This window comes from Pristiophorus japonicus, chromosome 10, assembly GCF_044704955.1.
Source record: "Pristiophorus japonicus isolate sPriJap1 chromosome 10, sPriJap1.hap1, whole genome shotgun sequence".
Classification (NCBI taxonomy): domain Eukaryota; kingdom Metazoa; phylum Chordata; class Chondrichthyes; family Pristiophoridae; genus Pristiophorus; species Pristiophorus japonicus.
Genome location: NC_091986.1, coordinates 91,247,769 through 91,260,959, shown reverse-complemented (window position 1 = coordinate 91,260,959; position 13,191 = coordinate 91,247,769). Strand labels below are relative to the sequence as shown.

The following is a 13,191-nucleotide window of genomic DNA, read 5'->3' as shown; positions in this document are numbered from 1 at the left end:
TATCCTGCCACCTTCAAAGATGTTTGTACATACATCTCCAGGTCTCTCTGTTCCTGCATCCCTTTAAAAATTGTACCATTTCATTCATATCGCCTCAAAAGCCTTTTGAAAGTCCAAATACACGACATCATCTGTACCACCTTCATCAACCCTCTGCATTACTTCATCAAAGAACTCTTATCAAGTTAGTCAAACACAATTTGCTTTTAACAAATCCATGCTGGCTGCCCATATTTTTCCAAGTGACAATTCATTTTGTGTCAGATTATTGCGCCTCAAGTTTCTCCACCACCAGTAGAAGGCTGATTGGCCTATAGTTGCCAGGTTTATCCCTCTTCCCTTTTTTCAACAGGGTTGTAACATTTGCAATCCTCCAGTCATTTGCCACCACTCCCATATCTAAGGAAGATATTGTGGAGAATTGTGGCTAGAACCTCCTGCATTTCCACCCTTACTTCTGTCAGGAACCTAGGATGCATCCCATCTCGACCGGATGACTTTTCTACTTTGAGCGCTGCCAACCTTTTCAGTATCTCCTCTTTATCTGTGTGTATTCTATTCAATTTCTTTACTACCTCCTCCTTTACTGCGACATTGGCAGTATCCATTTCTTTAGTGAAGACTGATGCAAAGTACTCATTTAGTACCTCAACCATGCTCTCTGCCTCCACAAAAAGAACACCATTTTGTTCCCTAATCGACCCCACCCTTTCTTTTGAATACCTTTTTACTGAAGAACAAAAGAAATAGGAGCAGGAGTAGGCCATTTGGCCCTGGTCTTGGCCTTGACTTCACTTTCCTGTCAGCTCCCCACAACCCTTGACACTTGTCGTTCAAAGATCTGTTTATCTCCACCTTAAATATATTCACTGACCCAGCCTCCACAGCTTTCTAGGGTAGAGCATTCCAAAGCTTCATGACCCTCTCAGTGAAGAAATTCCTCCTCATCTCCATTTTAAATGGGCAACCCCTTATTATAAAACTATGCTTATTCTGTTTCCTGTTAGTTAGCCAATCCTCTATCCATGCTAATATATTACCTCCAACGCCTTGAGCTCTTATCTTGTGCAGTAACCTTTTTATGTGGCATCTTGTTGAATGCCTTCTGGAAATCCAAATACACTACATCATCTGGTTGTTGTTGTCAAATGGTGTCAATTGGGTTTCGAAGTCTTTTTAAAGCACCTGTTAAATAGGAAAGTAAGATGTACTTGATTTAAAATGTCATGTTACTGAATTGTAAAGGTAAAATGTTGGAGTTGCAAGATGGAGAGCTTACATTCAAGGAGATACTTCAAGTAAAGAACAGGGTCAGTATGGAGTATATCCTATATTGTGAGAAAGGGATACACAAACAAGTCTCTGGTATATGCAGAATAAGTTACTGACATTGCTCTAGAAAAAGGCTGGCTTAGAGTAGTAAAGAGTATTTGTGTGTTAAATAACTTTGCATAATAGCATTTCTGTTGTCTCAAAATTCAGTAAATAGGTCTTTCAAACACCAAATGTGTGCTTTTGATACATTTAATATCCAAACACTTAATTTGAATAAGATAAATCTGACCGTGTATAGCCTAGAATGCCTTGCCTTGTTCAATCAAAACTTATTTAAGAGCCTATGTTTTAATGTATCTTCAATTTAGCATGCATCAGATGGAATTACTCGTTTTGATGTAAGATCTACATTGAAGTATGAAGATATTGCTCCCTCCATAAGTCTCAAGAGCTGGATTCAATCTTTGAGGTAAGTAGCAACTTCTGTTTAGGTCCACAAGTGGTCCTATTAGATCTTAATTATTCTCTTTTGGGCCTTGAGGTTTACAACTTGTGTTACAGTGTTGGGGAGAATGCTTTCTGTTAAAAGTTTTGCTTCATGAACACTTGGGTAAGGTTGGCAATGGAAGCAGAATGATTGGGGTTTTCAATATAATCCTCGATGTAGTCCCTCTGCTCTTTCAAGAGCATGGAAAACTATGACAATCTAGTCACCACTTGATTTACTTCAAAGCTTTGTGATTGAATTTGAATTTAAACCTGTGAATATGGAATAGGTAATTAAAATGGGTAACATTTGAAATGGCAAGTGATCACTATTGGTAATGTGCTTCCTATAAAATGATAGGCTATGAAATTGGTGTCTCCTAAGCCGATTTATGTGATTGTACATTGTACGTTTTTTGCTGTTCTGTCAATAATAGTGTTGTTATCTTGGCTCCGTGATAGCACACTCGCCTCTGAATCAAAAGGTTGTGGGTTCACTTCAGAGACTTGAGCTGAATTTAGGCTGATACTTCAGTGCAGTGCTGAGGGATGTCTGCATTTTCGAAGGTGGCATATTAAAACCAATCTGTCCATTCAGGTGAACATCAAGGCTCCCGTGCCATTATTTAAAAAAGAGCAGAGAAGTTCCGAGTGTGCCAACATTTATTCCTCAACCTACACTACCAAAACAGATTAATGCATTATTTATTTCATTTTCTGTTTGTGGGACCATGCTATGCATAAACTGGCTGAATGCATTTGGCTACCTCATAGTAACTATACTTCAAAACAAATTCATTGTCTGCGAGGCACTTTGGGATATCCTGAGGACCTGAAAGGTGCAAGGAATTACAAGCAAGGCCAGGAAGCAACTGCACTGGGCAGTTTAAAAAAAACTAGTGCAAGTCACAGCTGAGATTTTTTCATGGCCACTGGCTGGTCAGTAAGCCTCAATAGTTCCATTGTTACTGCAGGATGGAATCATAGCGCTAGACAAACGTTTAACTTTTAAATTATGAATACAAGAGGTTACATTGACGCAGTGGTGTAACACTTTGGGATAGTCTTATGTGAGGCAATACATTGAAGTGTGTATGCAGCATATGTTGGGGTAGCGATGTGCAATGTTGCACATTGGAGTAGTGATTATGTTGGTACCTCTGCTCAGGATCATAAAAGGAGCGGAGGTGCGGCAGCCCGGGAGCAGCGTGGAGGCATGCCATTTCAGGGAGCAGCACGAGTTGATGCAAGAGGGCGATGACTTGGAGAAGGGCGACTGGATTGGATGTCACCAAAATCCAGGTCGCTGATTGGAGCGTGGGCAGGTACAGCAGGAGAGGCGGCAAACAGCATAGGAGCAGTGAGGTTGGGGCGAAGGAGCGGTGAGAGATTGTAGAGCGACGTGATCGGGGCCCAGGAGAGGTGAGTTCGGGGCCCAAAAGTGTCGAGGACCCAGGGGCAGCACGGGCCAGTACACACTGCGATATGCGTGCGCGCTAGATCCGTGCAGCAGAGCTGGTCTCCAGTCGTCTTGGTTAATCCTTTCCATTGGAACAAGACCTAGCTCTGTCAAGCCCATGTGGTGGTTGGTATGCAACGGCCACCACATATTTTAAAAAATCCACCCACAGGCATCTTCCACCCTTCAATATGTAGTTCGGGACCTGGAATGTCAGGTCCTTCCTTGAAACACCTGTGAACTCATCCCTTTTTGGCATGGAAGCAAGTCATCCTCAATACGAGGGACCGCCTAAGAAAAGGTGCTGTATCAGTGCAAGTGCTTTCTTGTACATCTCTAATTCATGTTGCACTGGGTTTTGCACATGCCATTCCTTTGACAAGTGACTGTGTGGTATTGTAGTTACTGATGTGTGAGGTCACTTGTATTATATGAAGAAAAATAAAATTGCATGTACCCCTGGTTTAACAACAACAACCAGATGGTTTTGCGATTTATCATTTATATTAAGTCAGTTGAGACATAAATGCAAATCTAGAACAAGATAGCAACGGTCATATTTTTCTATATCTCATGTTATGCATGTATAGAAGATTTTTAATATTTGGGGTTTTGCAGTTTTTTCTCCTTGCTGTTTTGTTACTGAAGGTGTTTGAAGTTTGGTAGATTAGATTGGATCTTCATCAGAATAACAATCTTTGAAATCTGGTATCTCCTCAAATTAAAATGTAATTCAACATATTTTGGTTAAGCTAATTTTTTGGGGGGCGGGGGGGATTATGTAGTAACTACTTGTATGTAATATTTGGATATGATATTCAATATCAACTGGTACAAAGTGATCCAAAGAACAGAGGTATAATGGCTGAAGAGATTGAGCTCCAATGATGGGCCAGAGAGACTGGGCAACAAGCAGTATTTTGTTGCGAGGAATGAAAGTGACATCTGGATGTGTGGTTGGAGAAGGTTACCCAAATAAGATGGAGCAAGGTTACGGAGGTATTTGAAATCAAGGAGGAGGATCTTAAAATTGATTTGCAGGGACACAGGGAACTATTGGAAATTGACAAGATGGTGGTTGATTTGTGTGTGTAAACTTATGTGAGAATTTATAAAGAGCAGTCTTGGCAAAGCTAGTGAGTAGAGCATTTGAGAAGTTGATGCTCCAGTTGATGAAAGCACGGATGAGGGTTCAACAGCAGATAAGCTTAAGGTTAGACATAATCGGGCAATGTTCCAGGGTGGAATAAATCGCCTTGCCTACTGACCAAATGTGAAGTAGAAAGCTCAAATCAGGTTGATCTGACAGCAACTAAAGAGGTGAGCCTGGAGATGAGGCACCATGAACTCATCTTTCATACAGAATAATGGTTTCTAAAGATGTAACAAATTACAAACTTGAAGCAAAAAATCTCCTGCATTTTCAGTATGAATTGAATGGTAATCCTTTACTTAATCAGGTTTGTATTTACCTTTTTACTGGTAGAAAATAAAAATGTTGTGAAATAAATTTTATTTTTATTTTTTACCTAAAATGCATTGAAAAATGAAAGTTTCACAGTAGAATAAAATATTTGTTGGGGGGAGGAGAGCAATTGCACTTCGGCAGTCATTCTGGATAAGTAACCAATTGTTTCTCCTTTCCTGTGTTCCCATAAAGTAATACCTCAATTAAAGGACTTTAAAACATAGCATTTTTAATGAATCTTTTCTGTGCTTTTAAAAAAAATTTCAGACCAGTAAGTGCAAAATCAAGGCCTTTAGGACCACGGGATACTTTACCAAACAATCGACAATTCTATGAGATTATTTTGACATACAACTTTCATCAAGTAAGTACTACAAATTAAAATAAATTGCATTTTTGTAGCTTTTTTCCATCCATATGCGAGAAAGTCCTGACGTCTTATTCATTAATTTGTGAGGAAGACCTTATGATCTAATTATAATTTGGTAGTCTTCCTCATTTGTGGAACAAAATGATTGCGCCACTGTTAATAGAATCATAAGACCTGAAATTCCAGTATGAGAAATGGGAAAATCCTATGGATCAGCAGCCAAAAATTGGTGTGCTATAGACTCTTAACAGCTCAGAACTTCGGTGTACACCTTTGGGACCTTTTGAAAGGCCTCCAACATTAGCTGGACTGAGGTAAGAATTGATAACTACCTGCCTTGAGGTAAAATAGCTTCTTTTGAGGCACGTTCGAGTAGCAATGGGCTGCTCTGACTTACAAAGCCAGATAGAGATGGGCACCACTGAAGCACCCATAGAGGTGGCAGCAGCCTGCCGTGACCATGGAAATTACCCAACACCCGCAATTTACATAGAAACAAAAAAAATAGGTGCAGGAGTAGGCCATTCGGCCCTTCGAGCCTGCACCACCATTCAATAAGATCATGGCTGATCATTCCCTCAGTACCCTTTTCCTGCTTTCTCTCCATACCCCTTGATCCCCTTAGCCGTAAGGGCCATATCTAACTCCCTCTTGAATATATCCAATGAACTGGCATCAACAACTCTGCGGCAGGGAATTCCACAGGCTAACAACTCTGAGTGAAAAAGTTTCTCCTCATCTCAGTCCTAAATGGCCTACTCCTTACCCTAAGACTGTGTCCCCTGGTTCTGGACTTCCCCAAAATTGGAAAGATTCTACCCGTACTAACCTGTCCTGTCCCGTCAGAATCTTATGTTTCTATGAGATCCCCTCTCATCCTTCTAAACTCCAATGTATAAAGAACCAGTTGGTCCAGTCTCTCCTCGTATGTCAGTCCTGCCATCCCGGGAATCAGTCTGGTGAATCTTCGCTGCACTCCCTCAATAGCAAGAACGTCCTTCTTCAGATTAGGAGACCAAAACTGAACACAATATTCCAGGTGAGGCCTCACCAAGGCCCTGCACAACTGCAGTAAGACCTCCCTGCTCCTATACTCAAATCCCCGAGCTATGAAGGCCAACATACCATTTGTCTTCTTCACCGCCTACTGTACCTGCATGCCAACTTTCAATGACTGATGAACCATGACACCCAGGTCTCGTTGCACCTCCCCTTTTCCTAATCTGCCGCCATTCAGATAATATTCTGTCTTAGCGTTTTTGCCCCCAAAGTGGATAACCTCACATTTATCCACATTATACTGCATCTGCCATGCATTTGCCCACTAAGCCAAACCTGTCCAAGTCACCCTGCAGCCTCCTAGTGTCCCCCTCACAGCTCACACCGCCACCCAGTTTAGTGTCATCTGCAAACTTGGAGATATTGCACTCAATTCCTTCATCCAAATCATTGATGAATATTGTAAAGAACTGGGGTCCCAGCACTGAGCCATGCGGCACTCCACCAGTCACTGCCTGCCATTTTGAAAAGGACCTGTTTATCCCAACTCTCTGCTTCCTGTCTGCCAACCAATTCTCTATCCACGTCAGTATATTACCCCCAATACCATGCGCTTTGATTTTGCACACCAATCTCTTGTGTGGGACCTTGTCAAAAGCCTTTTGAAAGTCCAAATACATCACATCCACTGGTTCTCCCCTGTCCACTCTACTAGTTACATCCTCAAAAAATTCCAGAAGATTTATCAAGCATGATTTCCCTTTCATAAATCCATGCTGACTTGAACCAATCCTGTCACTGCTTTCCAAATGCGCTGCTATTTCATCCTTAATTATTGATTCCAACATTTTCCCCACTACTGATGTCAGGCTAACCGATCTATAATTACCTGCTTTCTCTCTCCCTCCCTTCTTTAAAAAGTGGTGTTACATTAGCTACCCTCCAGTCCATAGGAGCTGATCCAGAGTCGATAGACTGTTGTAAAATTATCACCAATGCATCCACTATTTCTAGGGCCACTTCCTTAAGTACTCTGGGATGCAGACTATCAGGCCCCGGGGATTTATCGGCCTTCAATCCCATCAATTTCCCTAACACAATTTCCCCCCTAATAAGGATATCCTTCAGTTCCTCCTTCTCACTAGACCCACTGTCCCCTAGTACATTCGGAAGGTTATTTGTGTCTTCCTTCGTGAAGACAGAACCAAAGTATTTGTTCAATTGCTCTGCCATTTCTTTGTTCCCTATTATAAATTCACCTGAATCCAACTGCAAGGGACCTACGTTTGGCTTTACTAATTTTTTTTCTCTTCACATATCTATAGAAGCTTTTGCAGTCAGTTTTTATGTTCCCGACAAGCTTCTTCTCGTACTCTATTTCCCCCTCTTAATTAAACCCTTTGTCCTCTGCTGAATTCTAAATTTCTCCCAGTCCTCAAGTTTGTTGCTTTTTTTGGCCAATTTATATGCCTCTTCCTTGAATTTAACACTATCCTTAATTTCCCTTGTTAGCCACAGTTGAGCCACCTTCCCCGTTTTATTTTTACTTCAGACAGGGATGTACAATTGTTGAAGTTCATCCATGTGATCTTTAAATGTTTGCCATTGCCCATGCACCGTCAACCCTTTAAGTACCATTTGTCAGTCTATTCTAGCCTATTCACGACTCAAACCATCAAAGTTACCTTTCCATAAATTCAGGACCCTAGTTTCTGAATTAACTGTGTCACTCTCCATCTTAATAAAGAATTCTACCATGTTATGGTCACTCTTCCCCAAGGGGCTTCGCACAACAAGATTGCTAATTAGTCCTTTCTCATTACACATCACCCAGTCTAGGATGATCAGCTCCCTAGTTGATTGCTCGACATTTTGGTCCAGAAACCATCCCTAATACACTCCAGGAAATTCTCCTCCACCACATTGCTACCAGTTTGGTTAGCCCAATCAATATGTAGATTAAAGTCACCTATGATAACTGCTGTACCTTTATTGCATGCATCCCTAATTTCTTGCTTGATGCTGTCCCCAACTACTGTTTGGTGGTCTGTACACAACTCCCACTAGTGTTTTCTGCCCCTTGGTATTCCGTAGCTCCACCCATACCGATTCCACATCATCCAAGCTTAATGTCCTTTCTTACTATTGCATTAATTTCCTTTTTAACCAGCAATGCCACCCCGCCTCCTTTTCCTTTCTGCCTAACCTTCCTAAATGTTGAATACCCCTGGATGCAGAGTTCCCAGACTTGGTCACCCTGGAGCCATGTCTCCGTGATGCCAATTACGTCATACCCGTTAACTGCTATCTGCGCAATTAATTTGTCCACCTTATTCCGAATACTCCTCGCATTGAAGCACAGAGCCTTCAGGCTTGTCTTTCTAACACACTTTGCCCTTTTAGAATTTTGGTTTAATGTGGCCCTTTTTGCTTTTTGCCTTAGGTTTCTCTGCCCTCCACTTTTACTTTTCTTCTTTCTACCTTTTGCTTCTGCTCCCATTCTACTTCCCTCTGTCTCCCTGCATAGGTTTCCACCCCCTGCCATATTAGTTTAACTCCTCCCCAACAGCACTAGCAAACATTCCCCCTAGGACATTGGTTCCGGTCTTGCCCAGGTGCAGACCGTCTGGTTTGTACTGGTCCCACCTCCCCCAGAACCGGTTCCAATGTCCTAGGAATTTGAATCCCTCCCTTGTGCACCACTCCTCAAGCCACGTATTCATCTGAGCTATCCTGCGATTCCTACTCAGACGAGCATGTGGCACTGGTAGCAATCCTGAGATTACTACTTTTGAGGTCTTACTTTTTAATTTAGCTCCTAGCTCCCTAAATTCATCTTGTAGGACCTCATCCCATTTTTTACCTATATCGTTGGTACCTATATGCACCACGACAACTGGCTGTTCACCCTCCCTTTTAAGAATGTCCTGCACCCGCTCTGAGACATTCTTGACCCTTGTACCAGGGAGGCAACATACCTCCTGGAGTTTCGGTTGCGGCTGCAGAAACGTCTATCTATTCCCCTTACAATTGAATCCCCTATCACTATAGCCCTCCCACTCTATTTCCTGCCCTCCTGTGCAGCAGAGCCACCAACGGTGCCATGAACTTGGCTGCTGCCCTCCCCTGATGAGTCATCCCCCTCAACAGTACCAAAGCGGTGTATCATTTTTGCAGGTGGATGACCGCAGGGGACCCCTGCACTACCTTCCTTGCACTGCTCTTCCTGTTGATCATCCATTCCCTATTTGGATGTGTACCCTTTACCTGCGGTAAGATCAACTCACTAAACGTGCTATTCACGTCATTCTCAGCATCGTGATTGCTCCAGAGTTCATCCACCCGCAGCTCCAGTGCCGCAATGCGGTCCGTCAGGAGCTGCAGGCGGATGCACTTCCCGCACACATCGTCTTCAGGGACACCGGAAGCGTCCCTGACTTCCCACGTAGTACAGGAGGAGCATAACACGTGTCCGAGCTGTCCTGCCATTACTTAACCCTTAGATAAACGTAAATTGGCAACAACAATGCTAAAGGTTACTTACTGATAAAGAAAAGAAAAAGAACAATCACTTACCCCCTTGGCTGTGACGTCACCTTTCCATTTCTTTCTCCTTTTTTGCCTCCCTGCTGCAGCTGCACCAGCTGACCTCTTGTAGGCCTCACAACGTCCCGCTCCACCTCCTCGACGAACCTCCGCTGCTCCCTCCAACTGCTGTGCCTTTTGTAGGCCTCACCAACGTCCCGCTCCGCCTCCTCGACGAACTCCCGCTGCTCCCTCCAACTGCTGGGCCTTTTGTAGGCCTCACCAACGTCCCGCTCCATCTCCTCAATGAATTTGGCACAGGGTTGGCAGCCAAATGTGTGGGTTGATGGGGGTTCTGCTCTCCCACGCTGCCTCGAGGGAGCAGTACATGTGGAATTTCTAGCCGATGGAGTATAACAGCACTTCCTTGTACGTATTCTGCTTACATCACTAGTAAACATTTGGATACATGGGTACATACATATTTATAACCATTGCTTTAGCAAGGAAAAACACCAGGAAGATGTAATGGCAGAGCATCTTCAGATTGGTAATATTCACCTGGTTGTCTGAAGGACAATCAAATAAAATGCTATTCTTAAGCTGTAAAAATCAAATGGTGATTCAAATTACTTGAGATAGAAGCCTTATTTACTATGTTGTAAGACTTTTCTACTTCGGTTTTTTCTCTTTTTCCTTCTTTCCGTCCCTGAAGGTTATGACTCGTCCCCGGATGCAGTTCCACAACTGTTGATGCCATTCCAAAGTACAGGAGGGGGAACTGTAGTTGTTGGACCATTTGATTGTCGTGGATATCACAAATGATTCCTCATCTCTTTCTTCCGCCCCGCCATGTACAAAATACATGTTTTTTTTATTTTTGCAGAGGGTCATTGAATAATGGCTAACTTTTCTTAGCCCATGAACTCTGAAGCTAGTTGTAGTTCTCCACCGTCACAATTCTGCACAGCGAATGGATCAAACCTAGGAATTTACTGGTCTGTGTGGCTATACCAGGTTATACATTTACCAACTGAGCCATCAGAGTAGCCTTGACTTTTTTCCAGATGAAATTTAATGAAGGAAAAATAATTTTGGCAAGATTTTTGTCTCTAGTATCAGGATGTGATGTTACTCCTTGAGTAGTACTGCTATGACCATACTTAAACCCTTAAACAGGAGCTAAAATTCATATTTTACTCTTTCATACAAGTTAATCAAATATCAGAACTTGTATTTGCTTTAAGCATGATTGGAATTTATAACTATTACCACAGGAATCTATGAAAATGTTGTTATTAATAGCATCTAATTTTGTGTGCCAGGTTATTAAAGTAAATTAAAGCCCTTGTTAATTACCTGCTAGTAAAAACTTGGGGGTTGATTTTAACCCGACCTGCCCGGCAGAAACCAAGTTAAAATCGACTGGATGAATTGCCCACAGAGGTTCCATCTGGATCCCGCCGTCCTCAATTTTAACCTGTTCCTCTGAGCAGACAGCAAAGGCATCCACCTAAAGTTGGTGTGGTTCTTCTTTTAAATGTGTCTTATCAGGGGCCAAGGAAGTCATTGGGCCCCAGCTGCTATTTTAATTTTAACCTGAGCAGAGAAGCCTTTACAGCTTTCCTGACAGGTAAGGTCAAGTGAAAAGAGGATCAAAAGCAGAAAAAGTCATTCAAGGTAACTTTTGACTTTGCTTTGTGGGGCCAGAAGGAGTGCTCCCCGAGCTCTGCAGGGGAAATTTAGGGCTCCCTGCCCAGACTTTGCCACCACACCCACCTTTCCAGACCGCAAAACCACCCAGAACCCAATGCCTTCATTTACCCAAGTGCCAGCAGATGGCTAAGGGCTGCCTGAATTTCCACAGCATGATCCAGGTGAGAAATCAGCCTTAAGAGTTTCGCTGGTTAAAATCGCCGTGGGTTCATTCTGCTGCTGGTGGACAGGAAACTAACTGAAATGAGTGGTTTCCGCTGATAATTAAAATCCCCCCCTTGCTGTTTTGCACTGATCAAGGTGAATATGAATGGAGCATATTGTACTCACCTGATGAACTGATGTTATTTCAACAATGGATAGGCAAAATGCTCATGCAGCATCAACACCCACAGAATGCATGCTCTGGGCTGAGGCACAGCCACAAGTTTAAAATGTTAGGGGGAATGCTGCCAGTTGGCTACAGAAATAACCAGGTCTGGTTCTGGTATTAGTTATATAGTTATAAACAGTTGTTGACTTAACGAAGTTGCTAACTTAGAACTGCAGTCCTGGAATTTCTATAATTCGAGCTAAGTGTACAAATCCTCTTTTTTTTAAAAAATACGATGCATCAGTCTATTATAAATTAGAATACATCCCCACAACTTTGGAGGAGCAGAACAACAGCTGACAGAAATGCTTATCTTCAGTACTGAGATATTTAAACAATTCTACCTCCTGAATTTGATTCCTTTCTAACTATAATTATAACTATTAGCCAAATACAGAAAAAGTGGAAAACATTGTAGTCTAGTTTACTATAACCATACTTTCTCAAAATTTCTGTACTTGTCATTTGCAGATTGCTTTCTTAAAAGGACATGATGTGCATTTTTTCTTCCTAACTATAGCCCAAGAATGGAGAGATGACTGCCAGCTGTCCCCTCCTTTGTGAGCTACTGTATGAATCTGAATTTGATAGCCAACTGTGGATGCTGTATGATCAAAACAAAAAGCTGATGGGATCAGGGGATGCCTATCCACACCAGGTAACTGAAGTACAGTGGCACTAGGAAATCCTATCAAAACATCAAGAGTACAGGAGTACATGACTTTCTTTAAATCTTTCTTCCTGTCCGGTGCTGTTACTGTATTATAATTCTGATAAAGCATCACAAGTTGGTTTTGTCACTGTATTCCTATTTAGTTTGACCTTTTTCACCTCTGTCTGGCTATTCATGTCTGTAGTTTTTTGGAACGAATTATTTTTGAAATGGGCAACATTTTGATTCTCATGGTTGTATTGCTTATTATCTACAACAGTACCAACAACTTGTATTTATATAGTACCTTTAACGTAGTAAAATGACCCAAGGCGCTTCACAAGAGAAGGGAATAGAGGGCTCATGGGCTGTCAGCTCCTTACTGAGCTGCTCTTCTCTTCAACTGTATCCTTGGTCATCCATTGCCATCTTTTCTCCTCTCTACCCCTGCAGAGTTCACTGCCCATCCCCCGACCCTGCGTGACTTTGATCTCACTGAGCTCTTTCAACTGCCGGAACTCTGCTGAATCTTGACTTCCATCACCTGGATTCCTCTGCCAACAGGACTGTCATCATAAGCAGTCCCTTGGAATCGAGGAAGACTTGCTTCTACTCTCAAAATGAGTCCTGAGGTGGCTGAACAGTCCAATACGAGAACCACTGTCCTTGTCATAGGTGGGACAGATAGTCGTTGAGGGAAAGGGTGTGTGGGACAGGTTTGCCGCACGCTCTTTCCGCTGCCTGCACTTGATTTCTGCATGCTCTCGGTGATGAGACTCGGTGCCCTCCCGGATGCACTTCCTCCACTTAACACGGTCTTTGGCCAGGAACTCCCAGATGTCGGTGGGGTGTCTTGTAACGTTTCCTC

The 13,191-nt window shown here is 42.6% G+C and overlaps 1 protein-coding gene across 4 annotated transcripts in view; it reads left to right on the top strand.

Moving 5' to 3' along the window:
• The window catches only part of tpp2 (tripeptidyl peptidase 2), a 185,874-nt gene that overhangs the window by 108,135 nt on the left and 64,548 nt on the right, over positions 1-13,191 (top strand). For all 4 annotated transcript variants that reach the window (XM_070891895.1, XM_070891894.1, XM_070891898.1 and 1 more), the window contains exons 19-21: positions 1,644-1,744; positions 4,956-5,052; positions 12,192-12,329. In XM_070891895.1, coding sequence (XP_070747996.1) covers positions 1,644-1,744; positions 4,956-5,052; positions 12,192-12,329 — 336 coding nt within the window. The remainder of the gene's footprint in view (positions 1-1,643; positions 1,745-4,955; positions 5,053-12,191; positions 12,330-13,191) is intronic.